This window comes from Podarcis filfolensis (genome assembly GCF_964270895.1).
Source record: "Podarcis filfolensis genome assembly, chromosome: 12".
NCBI classification, from domain to species: Eukaryota; Metazoa; Chordata; class Lepidosauria; order Squamata; family Lacertidae; genus Podarcis; species Podarcis filfolensis.
In genome coordinates this window covers 24,302,674-24,319,961 of record NC_139614.1, presented here as the reverse complement: position 1 = coordinate 24,319,961, position 17,288 = coordinate 24,302,674, and the positions used below count along the sequence as shown (strand labels likewise).

The window sequence follows — 17,288 nt, the reverse complement described above, 5'->3', positions numbered from 1 at the left end:
AGGAATAAAAGTATAACAATATTACACACACATCACAGACAAAGCTGAGGCAGACAGAGGAAGAAAACACAAGTTGAAACGATGGAGGCACAAGATAGAAAGTACGTTGAGAATAACTAGTCCGAGGAGAACATACATGAGGCAACAGCAACCATGACCGAATTCAATGGAGGCAGGAAGCAAATCGCAGAATCAACCTACTTCCAAAGCGTTTGTTCCTGCCTTGACCATAAGGTGGAGTCTAGCTAGCCAAAGAAAAATAGCAGAGCCAAGAATCCTTCTAGCCCCAGGAGGCGAGGAAGGAGTCCAAGCTTTCAGTCCTTGCTAGTTTAAAGATACCCATATGTATGCTAAATGACAATCACTTCTCAAATCAGTTTACTGTTTAGCGAAGAACACATTGTTGCATACAAGTACATCAAACACACAACATAATTTGTTGTGATTTGTGTCTTAGTGTTGCACAATGATTTGCATTTTTGTTTAAGATATATGTGTTGAATTCAATTTGCTACAGATGAAAAGGACTTCACAGTTCATTTCATTTGCATTGCTACCAGCCATAAACTTGGCAAACAACAACAAAAATCCAACAAAACGTATATAGTTCAGACAGAAATGAAATGTATCTAATTTATAAACATTTGTTAACAATCTTCAACCACAAGACACCAAGATAAAACTACCTTTCCTGTCCTATAAAGCAAAAGGCTCCAAATCACATCACCTGGCACCCCATTTTCCCAAGCGTATTGTCAATTATTCAAACAGAACTGACCCAAGGGATATTTCAACTACAAGAGAACATTACAATAAATTTATATGATGTGACCTGGTAAACTTTTGGTGGGTATTTCCCATAAAGCAGTGATGGCCAAACTTGGCCCTCCAGATGTTTTGGGACTACAATTCCCATCATCCCTGACCACTAGTCTTGTTAGGTAGGGATGATGGGAGTTGTAGTCCCAAAACAGCTGGAGGGCCTAGTTTGGCCATCACTGCCGTACAGCAAAAGCTTTAAGTTTCTAACAGAGTAGGAAAAACCCTGCCCGAAAAAAGTAAGGATCAGTAGTTGCTCTTGTTTGCTGATGCAATGGTCAAAATGCATTATTGCCTGACCTCCACAGAAGCAGGGCTTTAAAGCAATTACAGCAACCTATCAAGACACTAGAATGGAGGACTGGACTCACTGAACAGTGCTGCTTCTCTCCAGAGACAAGAAGTCCTATGAAAATATTTTTTGTATCAACTAGCATCTCCAAAAAGGAAAACATGGGAGAAAAATGTGGAGAGAACAGTGGGGACAAAAGAAGTGTTCTCCCCAAAGACTCTTGGGGAAGGCTGGCTTGAGCTCCAGGTGGTACCGCAGTTAAGGAAATAGAACGGCAAACCAAAAGCCCCTAGCAGTCGCTGGGAAACGTTTCACAAGAACAACAAGCTAAGATGAGTGATCAAGCTGCCCTTCTGTCTTCTGAAGGTATTCTGTTTTCTTTCCAAGGAGGATCCAAGTAAAGGCACCAGATCCAGATCACTCTACAAGCAGGCAAAACACGTGAATTGTTCTCCTAAGGACTGGGATAAAGGCAGGAGACACAAAGCCATTGAGAAACACAGAATATCCTACATGAATGACAGGCAGATCGTCTATGTAGAAAACACAAAGATCTTGCAGAATTGACAAGAGACAGGGATTGTTTGATCCAAAGTCACTGCAGCCTGGAACAAAACTTTTGAGGATTGTCAGCTTCCAAGGACAATGGGCATATGGCCTGAGAGTGTCAGGTGCAACCTCCATGAAAGAAGTCTGTGGACAGTAAGCAAGGCAGAAAAAGGGACCCCCCTTCTGCAAAACTGAAGATACTCCTTATTCATATTTTAGTAGCTGCCTAGTGTCAAGAGAACCAGTCCGTGGAGAAGGATGTTTAGAAGGCCCATGGATAACTTCCAATGGTCAGTAAGATTTCGTTGTATAACCTTCTTTCCAGGGGATACTACTATTGCCCCTTCGGGTCTCAACAGATCAGATCCCTGTTGGGGCTCTTGTACCATTCCTGTGAATTCCAAGACTCTTAAACACCTTTATTAAGACAGACCACAAGTTTTGAAACCCTATTTAAACAGTGGCCCTGGCCCCAAACTTATTTTGGACTAGATCTGGGGTGGTGGTTCCCAAGTCAGGTCAACCTGATGCCCTCTGGATCAGTGCCATGGGGCAGATTGGGGGCGGTGGTGGTTGTGCCTTAATAGATATTTTTTTATGATAGTGTTTGTAGACAAGGGAACCCAAAGGACGTACCATACGAAATATGTAAAACACGCAAATAAAAATTACTATAAAACACACACACAAAAGGACGTAACATACTGAAGACAACTAGTAAGTAATTTCTATGCACAGCCAAATATATTTACTGGAATTAGCAATGCTTTCAACACAGGGACACTAGCTTTCAGGAAACCTCCCTGGTCATTAAACTAGTTCTGATAAAAACACCATTTAAAGTTGCCAGCTCATCATATGGCTTCCTAGAAAAGGTTTCATCCTATCCTCAGTAAAAAGTGGATTTGGTTGTTGATTTATGGATCTGTTAAATTTGTATTAGCTGTGGCTGAAACTTGGGGAGGAAGCTCTTGAAAAGTGATAGCACTTTTAAAAAACTAAGATATACCATTTAACAAGAATTGAATACTTACGGGGATATTGTGATCTTAGTGTCTGTGTCCTGCTCGATTTTCTTCAAATTCCTTCCTTCTTTGCCAATGAGGCGGCCAACAAAATTGTTATGTGCTAGTATCTTCAAGGGAATTTCTTCTGTACTGTAAGCAGTCCAGAGAATTGCATGAACTCAAGAGTCACATAATTCACTATCAGTAACAAATCAAAAAGTTGAGTCATTCTCCAATGACTCAGGGCTCAGACAGTTAACCATGTAATCAGGAGACTCTTAAACTGTCATGATAAATTCCTCTGTCAAGAAAAAACCTGCTTGATTTCCTCAAGTGTAATTAATTGTTCTGCTTAATCCATAGGAATAACTAATGGAAAAGGCTGTTTTACAGAAGGAACGTTTCTGCCATTACCATGACCCTTGAGCGGGATTCCTTCACACCCATTAGACGCAGATTCCTTCCATCTCTGGGTAGAAAACAGAGCAGGCTGCATCTGTTACACTTCATGTATTCTCAATTACCAAAGAAAGCTCAGTCTTCTTTTCTACCCAACAGCCACAGGCATTCTTGGACACCAGTTTGAGGGTGGGGTGAGAGGAAGAGGAGAATGAGTTTGTCAACAGCCGTAATGGCATTTGCTGCTTTAGTTTCAACTCGATACAACATAGCTTAAGCAAGAACTCAGGTGCATTCCCCTCTTCCAGCTTACAAGTGAAGAAAAACAGGCATGAAGTGTGGGAAGAGAGACGGCTGCCCTTCTCCCATAGGTTTCTTTCACAAAGGATATTTGTCTTTCATTTGCTGCATGTTAGGTTTGAATACCATAACAATTACTTCTGCTACTAGTTATCCGGCTTTTCAGACATTATTTACCTAACCTTTGCTAGGTGGCCTGGGAATGGCTCACTATGGAAGCCTGTATGCCTGGTTCAGGAGTATCATTCCTTACCATCAAATGTCAGGAATTTATCTGAAAAGTAAGCAACCACCCATCCTCTTACATTTTCTTTTAATTGCACAAAAAGGTGCTGAAAGGTGTAACAAACAAAAACCTCTTACTTTTCTGCTTCAGAATTGCTCACCAGTTGTCTTCTGCTATTTTATAATTATATTACACATAAACATAGCACAAGAATCAAGACCTGACATTCCTACGGGTTCACTTTTCAGTTCCATTCTTACAAACTGTCAATTATCTACTTCAGACGGACTATTAAAAAACCCAATGACCTCTTAATAAAAGCATTCTTTACTCACAATTTAGTATCTTGCGCTTCCTTCTGCATTATCTCCATGATAATTTTACAAGCGGTTGAGCACCCTTCTGGAGTAGAATGGATCGTAATTGGTTTTTCAGCAGCCCCTGCATTTTCTTTACGATGAATATCAATTCTGCAAAGAAAGAAAAAGTAGTAAAAATTGTGCATTCAGTCTTGAGAGAGCAGTCTTGAGTTCTGCTTTGGTAGATAAAATTGCCTATGAACTTGGGGGCCTTGATACAGTTCAGGTTGCATGAACAGCTGATGGTTCCAGATGTGGATATGCATCCTCATTCATACCAAAAAACCCACATCTATCCTGTTCAGTGGGGCCCAGATGAATATTGTAATACAAAAAAGAGTGGCCATCCATCATCAGCTGTGCATGCATGCAAAAAACAATTTCTCTACACATTTCTTACAGCATCAGAACAATGGCAACTCTGAAGAAAGTCATTCTATTTAAAGTTTGAGTATCCAGCAAAATTCTATAAAATGATATTCACTCACTACGTACAATAAAACTGGATAAAGCAACACATTGCTCAAACTGTTAACTTCATGGGCAGTTTAGTCATTTCCACTAATATAGTATATCAAGGGACTGTCCGCATCTTGTTATGCACTCCTATAAACCACTATCCTCAAGCTCTTTCTCTGTTGCAAGTGACAAGACAAGTCAAACTTTGGTCAGTTGCTTGTCATTCATTTCACTATTTCTACCACTGCTCTTCTACAAATCCTCCAATTCAGTTGAATGTCTTACTTAGAAGTTCTGAAATAACCCTAGAGCACTAACATGGCTGTATAAATTAAAGTCTGCACCGAGTTGAAATACAAAGTCTTGATTTCTTTGGATAGAATCCCTTGACTAAGTTTTAATGAGAATCTATTACAGATCCACACTGGCCCAGATAAGACACTGGACCTACCCTACAGGCTTGGCATGCTCCTCCCCTCTTCTCCTGCCTTGTCCTTGAAAATCCCTCCCTCCCTTCTTCAATTCACATTTTAAGTATGGCTCAACATACAACAATTACCACTAACAGTAGGTAGTCACTAAACCGAAAACTGAAACCAGGATGAGAAAGTGATACTAGCAACTGTGGGTGGAGCAAAATAAAATATTTTGCAAAAAACCAAGCAGTTATATTAAATGATTTTTAAAACAACCTGGTTTAAAATGATATCTGAATGTAATGCAACGTTTGGCTTGGTCATGTTTGTAACATAACGGCCAGGTGAAGACATAAAAATACTGAGCGGATAATAATGTAGTGATATCTCTGCACGGAAAATGGCCAAAGCAAGTAGTACTTGGCTTTCACACACTGGCCCTGACCACCAAAATTAGCAATGCTAACAACTTGGACGTAAAGGGCAAGAGTACAAGGCAGGCTTCATGTTGCCCATCCCTGCTGCTATATAACATTGATCTTATTTCATATGCCGGTACTGTACTTCTTTTGACAGTTCTGTTTCACTTTCATTACCCGAGGCCTCAGCACTCATAGCATCAGTATGAAATATTCCCAATACTGATCTATTTTCTCAAATTTGGTAATGTACCGTAAAGCAAAAGCTCACAGCAATAGTACTGAGGCATGCCTGGTCAGGACCAGAATCCTTGCTCACATTACCTGCTGAACAAGATCCAACAGAAAAGAGTTCTTCTCTGCCTATATATTACCACACCCCAATTGTTAAACTACAGTCATACCTCGGGTTAAATATGCTTCAGGTCGAGCGTTTTCAGGTTATGCTCTGCGGCGACCCAGAAGTAACGGAACGCGTTACTTCCGGGTTTCGCCGCTTGCGCAGACGCTCAAAATGATGTCACACGCATGTGCGGAAGCGGTGAAACACAACCCGCGCAGACGCGTGTTACGTTCTACTGAGGATGTGAACGGGGCTCCGGAACAGATCCTGTTCGCACCCAGAGGTACCACTGTATTGAACCATTTTATTATCAAAACCTCAGCAACCATGAAATAAAAACACCCTAGAAAGATGTAATGGGACAACTTACTTTGACTGTGTCTGCTTTGTGATGTTCCTTATGGTGGCTCCTTCTTTTCCAATAATGGCTCCTACAAACTGGGTAGGAACCAGCATCCGTAGTGGAACATCAGACTGTGGTTTTTGCCTTGTACCTGCGCCAGGCGAACCTTGCCTGGGAGGACCCCTCTGCCCAAATCCACGTCTCCCCTGTGGATGCTGTTGAGGTGGTGGCTGTGCTGCCATTTCATCAGGAATATATGCAACTTTCAGTGAGTAGTTTTCAAGCTGGAATCCGTTCAGTTTTTCTATTGCTCTGTACAGGTTTGCAAGGAAGGGAAGATTTTGTAAGTGGGAGCTGGCAGAACAAGAAATCATTATGTTAGGCATTTTCGCTCACAAGTAACAGACCCATACCACAGAGATCATCATAGCCTTCCATTCCTACAGTTTTAAACTGTAAGCTTGTAGGGAGAGCTCTAGTATTTTATTCACCATCATGTAAAACATAATAATGCCCTTGAAACAAGAAACAAGCACTTGAACCATGAAACAGTATTTGTTTCTTTCATTATTTATTTAACAATCCTATGATTTCCCCTACTGTGAAACAAGGACCTCAAATATCAGGACACCTGGGGTCAAGTGGCACGGCCTAATTACCAAATCTCATAATTTGCACTATGGTTTATATTGGTTCTGCTAATTTTCACAAGCCCAATAAGCACACAAGCCTTTAAGTACTGGAGAACAATTCCTTCGGGAATCAATTCAGGCATGCTAATTAATGGAAGCCCCCCTCCCTCCTGCTCAAATACAGTTCTTTCTCTGTGGTTCCTACAGTTTTCGACCTCTGCTAAAATCTGTCACATTTACGTACGTGACAAGTGTGAGTTGCTTTCCCTACAACTGTAAAAAAGGTGTTAGAAGTAAACATTCCTGAACACAACTCCTTTACCATCATATTGTAAGTAACTATGGTAAAATTCTGAAGTAGTACTTAACCACCTCAGCAAATGAGTAAAATCCTCTTTGAAACACATGAGTGTGATCTGGTCTTCAGAAGAAGTGAGGTATAGAGATGGAAAAGAGGTTTCAGTTAGAAACTGAACTCTGACTTTTATCACACCACACAATCTTCTGTACGTGAGTGAACAACTGACAACTCAATTTTATACAGCGTTCGGCACACTCATAGGGATGGGAAACTGAATAAGGCTGGGGCTCTAAAATGAGCATTGGCTACACATTACCTTGGGGTGTAGAAAAAGATCCAATCTCAATGTAGGAAAAGGCATGGCCAAATCCTTTCTGGTTAGCTGTACTGAGTTACTTTAAAGTACAACTGTACGGAGTACTTGAAAGCAAATAGCAACAAACATCTCTAAAAACACAAATAACCAACAGTATTAATTTCAGGAAATTAAGGGAAGTTAAAAGTTTCCATAGCAACCGAGCTGCTCCCGAGTAGCATGCATTAGAATAGAATTTTAACATGAACAAATATAAGTGCTATGATGAAAGATTTAACTGTTTAACTGTTCTCAAAATTCTTATGTTTTGGGGGGAAGGGGAATTGTTTGGTCGTCTTATTTTCCCTATCCCTTTCTAAAGGTCAGCAAACAAGGTGACATTTTAGACAGTGCAATCCTATTCATTCAGAAGTAAGCACCATTATATTTAGACTTTCAAAAAGATGTCTTACAATTGCCACCTGGTCACGTTGTCTTCTGTCACTATTCACCATTCACAGAGTACAAAAAGAAGAGGGCTGGGGCAGACTTCAAGCACCTTAGCAAATAATTTAAAAGCCTTATTCAATAGTGGGATTTTTGTCACGGCCTGAAGTGGGCAATGTTGGACTAAGCTTCAGTGCTTCAAAATCAATTCTGTAAGCATGAAGAACCTTGCAAGAAGGGATTGTTGACTGCCTACCACTCTTCCATGTATTCCCATGGTCATATGGGAGAAACTCTAGAATGCTTTCCCAACATATAGGAAGGATGGTTGTTCAGTGGCAGAGCACATGCTTTGCAGAACATCCCAAATTCAGCCTATGGCATCGCCAGATAGAAGGGATCAGGTACTAGATGATGGGGAAAGTAACAACCTCAAATCCTAGAAAGCCACTACCAGTCAGTAGCCAGTATGGAGCTATGCTGCTGAACAATCAGACCTGGGATAAGGCAGCATCCTATGTTCCAACGAATATATCACTACTTATGTTTTATTATTAACATATTTTGGAATGTAGAATGGTTTGTTTTTATCTCCTCATGGCCAGAACTCATATTTTCTGCCTTTTGAGACCAGTGCCCCCATAAATGACTTGCTAGTGCTAAGCGGATTGAAATACATGTTTACAGAATTCCAGCAAACTGATGGAAGAGAAAGTGCTGCTTATCTATATCAGGGGTCGGCAAGGTTTACCTCGCCTGGGCCGGTTCACTCCAGCGGAGATCCTTCTGTGGGTCAGATCGTGCGTGCACCCGCAATTTTCGCCATCTGTGCAGATGCGATTTCAGGTGTCTGCGCAGATGAGATTTTTGTCGCCGCGGAAGCGAGTCCCTGTGCCACGCTGGTTTAGTGCAGTGCATGGGGACTCGCCGAACGGGCTGCTCGGTTCAGGGGCTGCTTGTGGGCCAGTTAAAGCACCCCCCTGGGCCGCTTGTGGCCCATGGGCCCTAGGCTGCCGACCCCTGTTCTATATAGATCTGAGTTTCAAATTGAAATCCCTCAGAAAGTTGGTTTCTTTCAATCTGGCTGGTTCTTCTGCAACGCAGATCGATGAACAACTAAGTGCACGATCCAGCCACAGTTAAGTTCTTTTAAAGACCCATTTATTAAAACAGGAAAACTGAATGCATGTTTGACTTCCACTGAAATCAATGGGATTCAAATACTGGATTTTGTGCTGGAGATTATGTCCAAGGTGGTGGGCTCTCCTTTACTGGAGGTTTTCAAACAGAGGTTGACCACCTGTCATATATGGTCTAGTTGAGATTCCTGCACTGCAGGAGGTTGGGCTAGATGACCATCAGAGTCCCTTCCAACTCTGCAATTCGGTGATTCTAGTATCACTTTAACCTGAGGGAATGCAAAAATGTTGCTTGCACACACACCCACGGATATCAGCCGAAACACATGCCTCAATAATTTGCCCTTTTAATGTATCAGGATGTACAAAGTCAATGGGGAATGAAGTGATGTCTTGTATATAATAAAAAGGAGTCAGTTACAGATGAGAGTTTTTAGACACAGCAGCGAATAGCACCCTTACTCGCTTTCTCCAGGCAGGGCAAGGAGCCAACCAGACTTGGCAAACTCACTCTCTGCCTCTTTTGCTGCTCACACACACCTGCTGTAGGGCTGCACCTGGTTGCCTAGAGGCAAGTGCTACTTCCCCACAAGCAATCATGTAAATAGCTAATTGCAATATTGCATAAAGGCGCATTAAGCTGTCAGTTGGTTAGCACTGACCAATTTGTAGTATTCAACAAGTCCCTTCATGGTATATGATCCAGAACAGATCTCATGGGATATGGGGTACTTTTCTCCACACACACAACTGGTCTCAGTATCGCCTTTGTAACATTCTTACATGGAAGTAACAGAACAGTTCTTGAATTCTTTCTCAGTTTTCCAATGGATCTCATTTTAATTCTTTTGTGGTGGTTTAGCGGGACAGTGGGAGAGTAGTTTAAGTATTTTATAACTTCTGCTTCAGTTTAAAGCTTGCATTCCACAGCAATGCAGCTATACATTTTCCTAGAGGATGTTACACAACAGGTGGGAGGATGGAACAACCGTCAAGAGCAGCTTATTTCAAAGGAACAGCACAGTAAACAAGATATTCAAGACAGTGCAAGTTTTGAAAGAGACAGACTATTACTGTATCTTTTAACTTCCAGAGCATGCACCATTCTGGTGAGACAGTGCGCAGGCAGGTAGGAACCAGATGGAACTGGGAGACAGCTGCCTTGGATACAAATACAGGGCAAAAGACCCAACTTGCCTTGTCACAAATAAAAGGTGGGTCCACTCTAGTGCTATCATCACTGAGAAGCAGCAGTTCCTAGGGTCTTTGTCAGAGGCATTTCCCTGACTGCTACCAGGTCACTGAATCAAACTAAGCCAGTGATTATTGAGTTTCAAATTTACCCTTGTTCACAGGACTCTGGATCTGACCATTCATATAGCTCAGTACATTGGATCTAGGCAAGGCTACAACTAAGCACATCAAATCAAATGTTCATAGTGAGAATGGGAGTAATAATACTCTGAACATTGATGCTGTCCAGTCATCTCTGGCTATGCAGCTTTGAAGGTGTGAGATGTTCTAGCATGTTGGGCTAGAAAATTATCTTCAACTGTGACCGGTGTATCTTTTTATCAACTCTCCCTTTTGTTGTGACCTGCTCATGAGTCTCGACAACTGTACCGTTGCTGCAGAGGCTACACAATGCACTACAAACCAAAACACATTACACTAGAGCTCAAGCATCTGGGCATAAATAAAACTGATGTTTTATCCTTATAAAACCTTTTATCCTACATATCTCAGAGACTTCTTCCTCACTTATGTGCCACTGTGACCTTTAAAAGCACTCTCTTGACTTTACTTACAGAGAGGCTATTTAAAAAGCAAGGGCATGTAAATATTGTTCCCAGTGGCTGCCTACTACTATGGAATTCGCTTCTGCAGGAGACCTAGCAAATTTTGAACCCTGATCATTTTGCAGAATACCTTAAAATTTTGCTTGAGCTAGCGTTTAAGAGCCAAGGTTAAAGGCAGACCATTTTGGGTGACGGCAGAAGTTTTATATCATAATGTATATTTCATCAGACATGCTGTAAAGCCACTGATAAATGTTAATACCCTCTCCCTGACCCCTCAGAATGAAACAGAATACTATGAATGCTCAGACGATGTAACAAGCTTACATTATATCCAATTCTGAAATCCTCGGATATATTAACTAGAAATTAGGAACAGGCTTAATCCTCCAAAAGGTAAGAAAAATACTGGACTAGAAGACTTGTGTCAAACTGGAGATATAAATTGTATTTTTACATATATGTTGCACGAACTTTTATGGCATTTTCCACAAACACCAATTAAGATTTCTATCAGCTTCAATGGAACTGCCATTCAATCAGACAAGAAGTTACGGCAATTGCATTAGCCCACAATTTTGAATTTTAGTCCATAGAATTGAATCTTATAGTATAATCCTAGCCACGTTTAGTCTGATGTAAGTCTCAGATATAAAATCCAAGTAAATAAACACTTACTGTCTGGCCTGATCCTTATTGCCATATGTTACATTAACTACTGCAGTCTCTGTCTCCGTATTCACTAGAAAAAGAAAGGAAAGGAAAAGGTTATATTGGGGGGGAGGTTAATTTTATGCTTACATCCCTAAATTTTTTCTTTAATTGTCTGACTTTAGTGTTACCTTGCTCACAGTTCTCCACTGTTCCATACTGTGCTAACAATCCGTCTAGCACCTGTGAAAAAGGAGCACATTAAAATTAGTTTCTATGGTAGCTGTATGTGAAAACAGCCTGTAAGAAACCCCAAATTATGTTTGCTTTTTACAAAACTATTGGGTATGGCTTTCCCCCGAACCGCCCGAAAGTTTCTCCATCTTGTGTTCTCTATTTGAACTCCAAGTATAGCTCAAGAACTAGCAACAAAATGAATGCATACAACAAACCTATTGTGAAAACTAGCATTTACAGCAAGTCAGTCAGTTCTCCATAGCTATGAATGGGGAAAAAAATCTAGACAAGAAGAGAAAACAGAATAAAATACAAACAAAACAGGAACTAGTCTGGTTGGTGTAATGGTAAATTTACACTTCTCTGCTCTAACTCCTTTGCTCCTATATCACAGTCTTTCAATTACTCTTTATTATATAATTTTGGTCCTTATAGTGAAATTGTTAAATTATATTAACAACAACGACTATCATAGTGCGATTAAAACTGAAAATGCTCATTAAACATAAAAGTTGAATCGAAATAAGCAACCTTGAAATATTTCAAATACACCTTGTGTGTTCAGCTATTGTATCTACTACTTACTAAAAGTCATGTGATGCAAAAAGTACTTTACAATCTTTATTTTATAAACATGTTCACTCAGTGAGATGTACTGTAATCCCACTAATTTGAATGGATCTTGCATGGTAGTTAATATGTTTAGGACTATCATAAAGTTATTAACAAGTGAATGATATTATTTAAACATTTTCACTGACATCTGATTAAGAATTTACTTGTGTATGCCTGGAATGTAACCTTTCAAGTCCAACCAACCTACAACATCTTTGTTAATCACACTCAGACTAAATTCAGCAAGAATTGTAAGAATATTTTGTTAGGTACAATGCCAAAGTACTTGGAAGGACTTTAAAACACACCTCAGATTTTAGCATCACAAAAGCTACTTATACTTTAGCCCTCTTATTTTAAGATTCAAACGACCCCTTTAAAAAGGAACCTAATTTTTGGAAATACAGCTTTTTGCCCCATAAGCATTAGGCTACTTTTGGGCTTTCTAGCCTGTTTAACTGTTAATTTTACTTATTTTAATTGTTTTTAACTGTTCTTATTGATAATTTTAATATTTCTTGTAAATTGCTTAGAGGTTTCACTACAATCAAGTGGTATATAGATTTTTCTAAATAAAAATAAATTATTTGGGGGCTATTGTGAAGAACCCAGGATAAAGTAACATGATGCTTTTTGCTTCCTTTTTGATACAGAACAAAGGGTGGAGGTGGCAGAAATGATTTAAGGTATTTGATGTGGCTTGGGCATGTCTCTGTGTGACCAACAATTTAGTATGGGGCAATGTATGATAAATTCTTGGTGGCTACATTTGTAAGCAGGTTAAATGTTTTATTTACAATTGGTATAAAAATGCAGTTAAATAAATAGATATATTTACAATAATATAAATGTTTAGCTGTGGAAAGAATCTTCAAACTTCCATGATTGCATGATACTATTAATATATGAAATACGGTAATAACACTTTTGAGCTAAAACCTCTATTTGGACATTGGAAGAAAAATACCATAGCTATTTGCTAGCAGACTTGATATGACATTGTTCCCTCTCCCTTAAGTTAAAACAGTATTCTTGTATGAGAGCGTAACACAGTGAAGTGTAATTTTCTCTCTTACTATTAATACTATGTTTGAGACAGCTGAATACTGTTATATTATTATTGTGGGGTGTCAAATGATGTCTTGCTTCTTCAAGACATGTCTTGATTCTTCAAAAAATTCAGGATTATAAAGGAAATTATAGAGGCTGTTGTATTTTTTTTGGGGGGGGGGAGAAATGCCAAGATAAACTACTGTGCTGTTTATAATGAAAGTTCTGTTCTTTTTTTCTTTTTTCTTTTTAGAAAAGTTATACATATGTGCACAACACATATAAACATTTCTAAGTAGATACAATGTTATGGAAATGTTTGGGTAAATCATTAGTGGAGATTCTGTTTATTAATTTTCATCAGCCTTTTGTGTTGATCTGGTTTAGGTGTCTGACATGGTTGAAGGTATTATTTGTATTACAGCATGACCAAATAGTTAAGGAGTCTAAAGATCAGCATACTGCAGTAGTGGAGACTTTATCATTGTTTGTTGTGTTGACATACATAAAAAATTGTGTCCATTTCCAAGGATGTGTTAGAAGTATGTATACATACATACATACATACATACATGCAAACACACAGGTTCCCCTGGTTACCCTCACAGACTGATGGAAATATGAGAAACCAAGCTTGCATATAAATATGAGAATTTGCCACCAAATATTTAGCTCACTGTTCACCAGCACACAATAACACCCTTGCTCATGTCGGACAAGTTGGAAAACTGCAAGGCCAAATTACAACACCATCACATGAAAACAAAACAAATAATAAGCATGCCACCAAGAGAGGACCATGCCACGAAAAACCACCACGCCTCAAGCAACATGTATATGAATGCATTAGAAACCCCTTCTGCATTAATTAAAATTAGCTCTTGCATTCTAGATTCTTTATACGCTTGAGTTTCCTTACACACTTTTCATACTATCTAGCTCCTGCTTCCTGCTTGATTTGGACATATCCCCCACTCCCCAATCACTTTACATTTTATTTCAAACAGCCAAATCCTCTCGCTCTACTTTGAGACAAGCCAGTTTTGTCTGAACTCCTCATCCGCCTCCCTATCACCACGTGCAGCCGTGTTGGGCAACGAAAACCAATTTTCGAGCCAAGTTGGTAGTGCGATAGCAATCCTGATGAGCAGCTGAAAAGAAAAGTTTGTTTGTATAAATATTTACTCCAGCTAGAAAATAATTCATTCCTTTTTTATGAAGGAACTCTGGCTTTGTCTACATTGGGTCTCCCCCTCTTGTTATAACACAGATGCCTCTTTCTTGCACACAAAAAGCTGCAGTCTTACACTGTGGACTTTCATTCATCAGACTCTAAAAGCCAACCCTTGACTGTGTTATAAACAGTACTATCCTACACCAAAACTCTAGGGGAGTTAATATTTGAAGTGTTTCAATTCAAACCCAGTTTTCTCATTCATTCTCATACATATCTATATCTATATCTATATAGAGTTATCACACACATGGAGTGATCTTATTCACACAGTTGTTGCCAAGGTGTTATGAGCATGGTTGTCAGCTGAGCAACTTAAAACTATAGCACAGGGTCAACTGAACACATGAAAATCAATGAAGGCTTTAAAAACTACAATATTGACTAATATTTAAAAGGAATACCATAAGCAAAACTATGCTTTCAAGCTATACTGATGAAACAATACTTGGAACATTTTTAACAGCTTGTTTAAAAGGCAAGCCTACACATTTTTACACTGGCATTCTTAAAATTTAATGCTAGACCACAGAACTAAAGTCTAGAAATGGGGGTAATGGAATAAGAACATCCAAACGTACTTAGTGTATATTTGTAATTTAATGGAAAACTAGTGATGATAGAAACTGGTAGTTATGTCAGGAAAAAGAAGGAAAAAGACTCTCATATGTAGCAACTTGGTAGGCAAAAATGGAAGTTTGGAAAAATATATTTTACTGAACTAGCAGAATCACAGAATTGAGGAGTTGGAAGGGGCACAGAGGGTCATCTAGTCCAACCCCCTGCAATGTAGGAACTGCAAGACGTGGCTCCTCATCCAATGTGAAACCATACTTAACTTTGCAAATGTGCTAGCAGTTTTCTTGCTGCACAGGGAGTATGCTCAACATGAAATGCGTAGCTGGCCCACTAGTTGATATCTGCATCAAACCAATTTTTTTATGAATAGGATAGATAAAAGTTTTGATGTATATAGAACTGGTCTTTATACAAAAGGAGATACTGGCTGGAGAAAAGCTGCCTACACAGGATGCCATTATAGTTGTGGCAGCACAAACTTCCAGATTTTTGTTGAAGCTGCACCTTTCTTCTTAAGGGAGGGATAGTATACAACAGTAGCAGGACTGGAGGTAATACCACAATCCCCCTACCCCTTTTAGACCTTGTAAAGAAAACCAATTTGTTTGAACTGCTTTTAATGGAAATTGTGTCATTCGTATTGTAATGTATGTTGCAATGTGTTTAATGGGGGAAGTCTGGTAAGGTGAACTTTGGTTTATCTGTCACTGAGGGGCCTTAAGTGACAGTTCAGTAGGGGTTGGAAACAGAAGTCTCAGTATGCAAAAGAAGGATAGAAAGTATGCATAGTATCCTGGTGGTTGCGGCTCATAATTCTTATTGTGACTGGCTGGAGCTAGACTGGGGGTTCGGAGGCAGAAAAAATGAATATATGGCTGGGTGCTAGTCAGTCAGGGTCGGTTTGTTTTGGTTGATGGTTGGCTTCTGTGGTGAATGCAGAAGAAGATGACAACGACCAAGCAGAAGAATTGAGGAAGAAGGAAGAAGACCTGAAAGGAAGGCAGAGTGACTAGGTAGCCTAAGACTTACTAGGGTAGCTGAATCACTTGGTATGGATGATGAGAAGATAACCTGTCTATGAAGAGCAGAAGTGAGAGGCAGTATGGAATACTAGGCTCTGGTGCTTGGCAGGAGAGGCAGAGAAAAGAGTCCACAACAGGACAGCAAAAACAGACCTTTGATTCAATAGGTCAAGTAGGGTTTGAAACAGAGCTCTCAAATGTGTTGGTGGGGCTTAAATGGGGTGCAGTAAATACAAGAGCAGTCTAGCAGAGGAGCTTTCATAATGACTGGTTCCTCTAAGCTCTCTTAGTTTAGTAACAGTAGTGCAAAATAAGCTGTTGGCATTTAAAGCAACAGTAAGAAGTTATCAATGTGTTTACCTGGGCTCCTTTGGGAGGAAAGGGAGGATAGAAATTTAATAAGTAAGATAGATAGATAGATAAATACATAAATAAATAAATAAATATACCAATTTAAAGAGACAGTACTATATTAAAGTACCCACACAAACCTGTGCAATATATAATCCTGTATTAAATAAGACTTTTAATATCTTTGTTAAATATAGTACCTAGACTTGATTGGCTTCGTTCCATGGAGTATTGGTAAGTTAAGACAGCAAAGAGTGTAAGTGATATTAAATGGTGGCAGCATACTGTTACAGGAAAACCATTGGAGCAGAAGTTTGCTTTAGTTAGTAAAGTAAGGAAATCGCCCCTCCCCTCCTCAGACCTGTTCAATTTGGACTTTTTATCTAGAATGCATCTGGCTTTCCTTCTGAGAAACTGAAATTAGCATTTGGGATATGTATGTGAAAATAATATGATAGAAGAATTATGAAATAATGAACAGTGCAGGAATAGCCAAATTGTGGCTCAGGCTAGGATCAGACAGATCTGGGTTCAAATTCCTGTTCAGTCGGTGAACCACTTCATAACCTAACCTACATCACATGGGTGTTGAGAGGATGAACTTGGTTAGTGGAGAATCACATTCACGGCCCCAAGCTCCTTGGAGGAAGTACAAGAGGTAAGTGAAATAAGCCTTTCTTAAAATTGTTACTTCTTTTACGAACTAGCTTTCTACTCTGCTGCACAAATTAAAGAGGTGCAATGTTTTTTATCCACAGAAGAATGCTAAGACTAGTTTGCTTACTCGTCAGCTCTGGCAGTGAATAGAGAGTGTCTAAGAGTGATCAGCTTATTCAAAAACAATGGTTCAATCTTACACTCAGCACACACAAGCTCAGTCTTCTGTAGGATTCAAATGCACATAGCTAGGAATGGGACAGCTGTAATCCACTATACCAGTCCCTTCCTGAAATTTCTGTGCTAGGATAATGAGCATCCTGGAGGCCAAGCAACAATCAAGGATTT

General features: G+C 39.6%; 1 protein-coding gene across 2 annotated transcripts in view; it reads right to left on the bottom strand.

The window, feature by feature from the left end:
- Positions 1 to 17,288, bottom strand: part of IGF2BP3 (insulin like growth factor 2 mRNA binding protein 3) — a 66,958-nt gene that overhangs the window by 12,044 nt on the left and 37,626 nt on the right. For both annotated transcript variants that reach the window (XM_083578656.1, XM_083578655.1), the window contains exons 4-8: positions 11,387 to 11,438; positions 11,223 to 11,286; positions 5,959 to 6,243; positions 3,928 to 4,062; positions 2,695 to 2,817 (exon numbers count right to left, since the gene is read on the bottom strand). In XM_083578656.1, coding sequence (XP_083434782.1) covers positions 2,695 to 2,817; positions 3,928 to 4,062; positions 5,959 to 6,243; positions 11,223 to 11,286; positions 11,387 to 11,438 — 659 coding nt within the window. The remainder of the gene's footprint in view (positions 1 to 2,694; positions 2,818 to 3,927; positions 4,063 to 5,958; positions 6,244 to 11,222; positions 11,287 to 11,386; positions 11,439 to 17,288) is intronic.